This window comes from Branchiostoma floridae, chromosome 4 (assembly GCF_000003815.2).
Source record: "Branchiostoma floridae strain S238N-H82 chromosome 4, Bfl_VNyyK, whole genome shotgun sequence".
In the NCBI taxonomy this organism is placed as follows: domain Eukaryota; kingdom Metazoa; phylum Chordata; class Leptocardii; order Amphioxiformes; family Branchiostomatidae; genus Branchiostoma; species Branchiostoma floridae.
The window spans coordinates 11,390,168-11,396,362 of NC_049982.1; the positions used below are offsets into that span (position 1 = coordinate 11,390,168).

Here is a 6,195-nt window from a genome sequence, read left to right on the forward strand (position 1 = left end):
GATAAACAAGGGGAAAATATACGCTGCCAAACTGTTAATCAATAACTAAAGCAATTTTGGTCCTGTGTAGGTTCTGATAGGAACCCAACTGCCCCACCCCTTTGGTTTGACCCTGCACGAAGACAAGGTGTACTGGACTGATTGGCAGTCCAAGAGTATTCAGAGCGCAGATAAGACAACAGGCCTGCGGAGACAGGTCCTGAGGGAGAACCTGGAGAACCTGATGGACATACACATGTACCACAAGGACAGGCAACCAGGTGGGGCTGGGGAGGCTGTCTAAATGTTGGGACGTAATAGGAGGCTGTCAAAATGATAACCTAATGCCTTTATAATCTAGTGTTTACAGTCTGGCCTATTTCATTACACCCATGTATTGCCTTATATCTCATGACTAATTACATCTGTCAGACCCAAGTTACATTGGTTTGTTATGGATCAGCAGGAAAATTCTTCAGACGAACAGTGATACAAGAGTAGGGATTTGAATATCTGTCAAGTTTCAAATATTTCACAAACTTTCCACTGGATAGTTAGCATGAGGATCTCAATGAACTCTTAAAGCATAAATACACGTTTGCTATTACATTAAGAAGTTACAAGTATACTGCAATGTGTATGACTGCCAGAGAATGTGACTCCTTGTTCCTTTGTCTGCAGTCCCCAGCCCATGTCTGGTAGGAAACGGAGGCTGCAGTCACCTGTGTCTGATCGCACCATTGTCATCAGGTCGAGGGTACAGCTGTGCCTGTCCAACAGGAGTCACGCTGCTAGGAGACGGCAGGACCTGCCAACCAAGTAAGGCTTTTCCTACAGGCTAACACCAGCTAGGCCTGTCCTACAGTGCTTTCAGTAGTATTTTTAGCACCATGGAGGCTTTATCCAGGCTTTCATCTTTGACAAAAGCATACCTTACCATTTCTGTGTTTCTTGCATCTACAGCCACTGTTGAGATCATAAAGTTGTCTTTCATTGTCAACTTATGCTGAAAATAATTTTTAAGCATACATCTTGGTGCTGTCCTTGGTGCTGATCTAAAAGTCACTATTGCTTTCCATGGTGCTGAAATAATCATTGTTGTTAAGTATGTCTTCCATTGGATGAAAAGCATCAAACGTTTATTTTCATTAACAAATAATAAATCCTACGATACCTGTGAGCAACAAATAGGATTACCGGTTGCATAATTATAATTTAAACTTCATGGCGGCTTGAAAAGTCTTGGCTTAATCAGCAGGTTTGAATAATTTTTTTAGTTTTTTATCAATGGTTAATGGTTGCTAATTGTCCTGCAGGGATGCACAACTTCCTGGTGTTTGCCAGGAGGACAGATGTACGGGCCATCTCTCTGGACGTACCCTACTATGCTGATGTCATGCTGCCCATCAGTGGACTGAAGAATGCCATTGCCATTGATGTGGACGAGAAAAATGGTGAGGCTTTCTTAACATCACTTAACTTGGGATTTTGGAGATTTCTTTTACACAACCAGGCTGTTTCTCACCTGCTGACATTTCGATGTCTGCCAGACATTTTCCTCAGGGCTTCTAACTGGAGTTCTGCTTCTGATGAAGTTATTTTTGACATAAAAATCACTCAACTTGGAAACACTTATTATCTTTTCATGCATACTGTATTTGTTTTACGTCTATTGATAATCTAATGAAGGGATTATTTCTTTGAGCAAATGTTTAGCAGAGTTAATCTTGATGCATGAAAACATGTTAAATAAATTATTATTATTTTGTTCCAATGCTCAAATGACTGTCTTCTCTATGTAATACTAAACCTTGCTACATGTTTTTCTATGTGTACAGGAAAGGTTTATTGGACAGACAGTGTTACAGACAGGATCCAGAGGGCCAACTTTGATGGCACTGAGGTGGAGAATGTGGTAGAGAGTGGGCTGGACACCACGGATGGCCTAGCTGTGGACTCAGTTGGCAGGAAGGTGTACTGGACAGATACCGGTAAGGACCGTATCGAGGTGGCTGATCTGGATGGGAAGAACCGCCTGGTACTGGTTTGGGAAGGACTAGACAGTCCCCGAGCTATTGCACTCCACTATGATGCAGGGTGAGTTGTGCAACTTCCACATTTTTGTTATAAGTTGTAGCATTTTAAGTTGTCTGTATATCTGCCCTTGCATCATTTCTAAACACCATGGCATTTCCAGTCAAAGGTTTTACAGTTTGCCTGTGTGAGCTTTTTAGATTTATTGCAATGCACATTGCCTTTCAGAAGAAACTTCACTCGATGTAGTTACTCCAGTAATTCATTGTTTAGAAATGAAAGGGTCAGTACAGTTGAAACCAATGGCCACAGGTTGGGCCTGAAAAGTATAAGCCTATGGTTAAGCAATATTGTTTGAAGATAATGAAGTTGAGCTATAAAAGTATAATGATAACTCCTCCCATTGTCTCCAGCTACATGTACTGGACAGACTGGGGCAGCACACCTCGTGTGGAGCGAGCCAACATGGACGGCACTGACCGACAGGTCCTGGTGTCCACCAACCTGGGCTGGCCCAACGGACTGACCATCGACAAGATCGCAGGCAGACTCATCTGGGCAGATGCCAGGACTGAGGTGGGGACTATAGTGATTAGAATTTAAAGCCTGTATTGTCATGCTTTTCTTATTATAACTGAAAAGTAGTCAGACATAAACATTTTTAGTTTTATGTCCCTTATAAGTGTCCTTCTTCAAATTAATGATGTAGATGTCCTTTGTTTTGTTGTTTGATTTCAGTTGCTTTTTTATTAATTTTCTCAACGTTTTACATGTAAATGAGAACTCGGGGAAACATTTCATAATGATGTTAGCTGTAAAACATTTTGTATCCCATTTTGAGTACTGTAAGAGATCTATATAGACTCTGTGGCAGAAGTAAATTAATACATCTGGTGCATCTGTTCACACCTGTCTGCAGATAATCGAAAGTTCCGACCTGAATGGGAAGAACAGAAATGTGTTGGTGACCTCCGCCCCCCACCCCTATGGGCTGACCCTGATGGGTGCGTACATCTACTGGACTGACTGGCAGACCCGCAGCATTCAGCGTGCTCGCAAAGATACAGGAGAGGACCAGATAACCATCCGCGGGAACCTGCCAGGACTCATGGACATACATGCTGTACAGGCAGACAACCTAGGTAAGGGGTAGTCATTTTCAGTAGTCAGCTGAGATGGTTCCAGGTAGTGTTTAGGAAAGGCTCTGGTAATGATTTGGACCAATTTTATGCTGTTTAGGACAATCATGCTGTTTGGGTAAACTCAATTATCTTGAATGCTGTTTAAGGTGTGATCCATACAAACACAAAGTGTATGGCAATATGTTTGGCAATATGCTGTCAATTACGGCCCTTAACAACGGTTTTAAGTGACAGGAGAAACTAGGAACAAAATTTGTATTGTGCTTTTGTAGAATCTGTAATGATGGGAGGACATATCACCCTATTTGTTCAGTTTTATTCTAAATGGACTTCAAGCCCATTTAACAGAAAAGTTACAATACTGAGGGTCTGACTGGGTGTTGTTTGATGTAGGTACCAACAGGTGTGGTCCCAACAACGGAGGCTGTAGCCACCTGTGTCTGCCCAAACCTAACGGCATCACTTGCGCCTGTCCTACTGGTATCACCCTGAAGGAGGATGGAAGGACATGCCATGATGGTGAGTGCTGATGTAGTACAGTATGGTCAGAGTTTTACTGTCTTCCAGTGTGTCAGAAAACATTAAAAACAATCAAAGCTTTTCAATGAAAATCTTTCTCAAAAGAGGAATAGCACTTTTATTGTGACATTTGCTAAAGCTGTCTAAAAGTGAACTGACTTCCTACTTTGAATCCACTAAATATTTCCAAAAGAAACTTATTTGTATTGTATATTATTGGAATAGAGAGAGACTACATATGATACTGTTGGAGATGTAGAAATGATAATTGTTTCTGAATGCTATAATTAATGCTTTGTGTTACGCCTGTTCATTTAGAAAGTTAATGCATGGAAGAGGTAGTTAGAATATTTACACTATGTCTCTGACACACTTCCAGCTCCAGAGACAATGCTGCTGTTTGCTGCCAGAGGGAGCATCAGAAGGATCTCCCTGGACACAGGGGACCACACCGATGTCATCCTCCCCTTACCTGACATCCAGAATGTCATCGCACTCGACTTCGATAGCCATGAGGGGAAACTGTACTACACAGATGTTCAGCTAGATAAGATAAGGTATTCACAACAAGATAGACATGAGTTGAAAGCTGCTACAGCTGTATATGGTCGTAAGATTCAAAATGTCTGTGAGGGAGTCACTGGTAATGAGTTGATTCCGCCCATAGATTTCTTAGAATATACTAGAAGTAGGTCACCTCAAAGTATGGGCGAGAGCAGTTGGGAGGACGTGGTGAAAGGACATCTTTGTACCTTACACTTTGAAGACAATAAACAGGGTTTTACTCCACTGGTGGCTGCTATGTTCTTGAAGTTTGTGAGATTGAAAACCTTTCCTATCAATGTCCTAGAGATGAATGAATTTCCTGGAAATTCATTCCCAGTCATGAAAACTGCCCTTTTAGATGTCTACACAATATGTTTATTGTATCTTTTAGTAAACCATTTAGCTTTGTGCCATGTATTGTTGTGTAGAGTTGTTTCAGCATTTTGTATTTCCAGGAGAGCTAATCTGAATGGAACTGGGATGGAGGATATTGTATTTCGGGACTTGGTCACTGCTGATGGCATTGCAGTTGACTGGATTGCAAGGTGAGTACAGTTGAACCAGAGCAAGTGTCTATATTTTCCATGATTTGTGCTACCAACCATGCACAGACTTATGCTCCTAACAAAAATGATTTTAACAACCTTTTATTTGTAAGAGCAAGTAAGCAACATTTACCCTGATTTCTGCTACCAACACTGCACAGATGTATGCCCTGAACAGTGATAATCATAACCTTTGACTTATTGAGACTTTAAGTTATGAAATTTTATTAATCTCTCTAACTGAAGCCTGGTAGTCAGCAGAAGTTTGTTTTCCCCCCAGGAACCTGTACTGGACAGACACTGGTAAGAACACCATTGATGTGGCGAGACTGGACGGCTCCAGCCGTAAGACTCTTCTGAACAACAGTCTGGACGAGCCCAGGGCCATCACCCTATTCCCCAGGAAAGGGTAAGGTTATTCATGAATCGTACAAGGTGTCTGCTGGTGTTCTTCAGTAGTTCAATTCACCTACATAAAATGCACGTCACACAGTTCACTTGTTTTAGCCATATTTGTTGCTCACCAGATTAAAAAAGTCCACTTGTTTCAGCCATGTTTGTTGCTCACCAATCGCAGGTCTCTTTGTATTGAAATGTGTTTATTAGAAAAACAGGTATCTAAGCAAATTGCTTATCAGTCTTGAGGTGTGACAAGTTCATTTCTTATGGACCTGACATTGACCAATTGAAGCAGAGGTCACAATATACAGGTCAGATATAACGGCCTTTATCATAGCCTTCAGTAAGAGACTGTGCTGTTGTCACAGGTACTTATTCTGGACTGACTGGGGTGCTTACCCGAGGATTGAGAGAGCACAGCTTGATGGGACCGAGCGCCGCATCATCGTGGACACGGACCTGGGCTGGCCCAACGGCATCACCATCGACCCCATCAACAGGAGGGTGTACTGGGTCGACGCCCACCTGGACAGGATAGAGACGTCCGACTTCAACGGCAGGAATCGCGTCCAGCTGGTGGAACAAGTACCGCACCCATTTTCACTGACTGTGGTGAGTAGGATAATGTGTGAGCTTTCACAATACACACAAACAAAACAAGTGAGCAGAACAATTGACTTCCACTTGATTCACAGTAGCTGCAATATTAATCCATAGATCCAGATGTCGGTAGTTTTAAATTTCCCTCTGTCACAATTTATCAATAACAAAAATGAACAGTTATATTCACAGTGATATGTGTCTACCTGTGTCCAACTAGCTTTGTCAATGTGTATTCTTGTACATGTAGAATGAGGATCCAAGGCATTGGGGTGAATAAGAAAGGACTGTATGTATTAACAACTCGGCATGTTGTTTATAATACATTTCCCAAAAAAGCTGTATTTGCTGATGGTCTGATTTTTCCATTCCAAGTCTTTCAAACATTGGTAAAAGGAAGAAGGTAAGGATGCATGAAATCATGATATCAT

At 41.8% G+C, this 6,195-nt stretch overlaps 1 protein-coding gene across 5 annotated transcripts in view; it reads left to right on the forward strand.

The window, feature by feature from the left end:
* LOC118414947 (low-density lipoprotein receptor-related protein 4-like) overlaps window positions 1–6,195 on the forward strand; it is a 66,324-nt gene that overhangs the window by 52,732 nt on the left and 7,397 nt on the right. For all 5 annotated transcript variants that reach the window (XM_035819292.1, XM_035819288.1, XM_035819289.1 and 2 more), the window contains 11 exons: window positions 71–260; window positions 661–798; window positions 1,296–1,433; window positions 1,818–2,076; window positions 2,427–2,589; window positions 2,933–3,155; window positions 3,549–3,674; window positions 4,054–4,231; window positions 4,676–4,765; window positions 5,046–5,174; window positions 5,533–5,776. In XM_035819292.1, coding sequence (XP_035675185.1) covers window positions 71–260; window positions 661–798; window positions 1,296–1,433; window positions 1,818–2,076; window positions 2,427–2,589; window positions 2,933–3,155; window positions 3,549–3,674; window positions 4,054–4,231; window positions 4,676–4,765; window positions 5,046–5,174; window positions 5,533–5,776 — 1,878 coding nt within the window. The remainder of the gene's footprint in view (window positions 1–70; window positions 261–660; window positions 799–1,295; window positions 1,434–1,817; window positions 2,077–2,426; window positions 2,590–2,932; window positions 3,156–3,548; window positions 3,675–4,053; window positions 4,232–4,675; window positions 4,766–5,045; window positions 5,175–5,532; window positions 5,777–6,195) is intronic.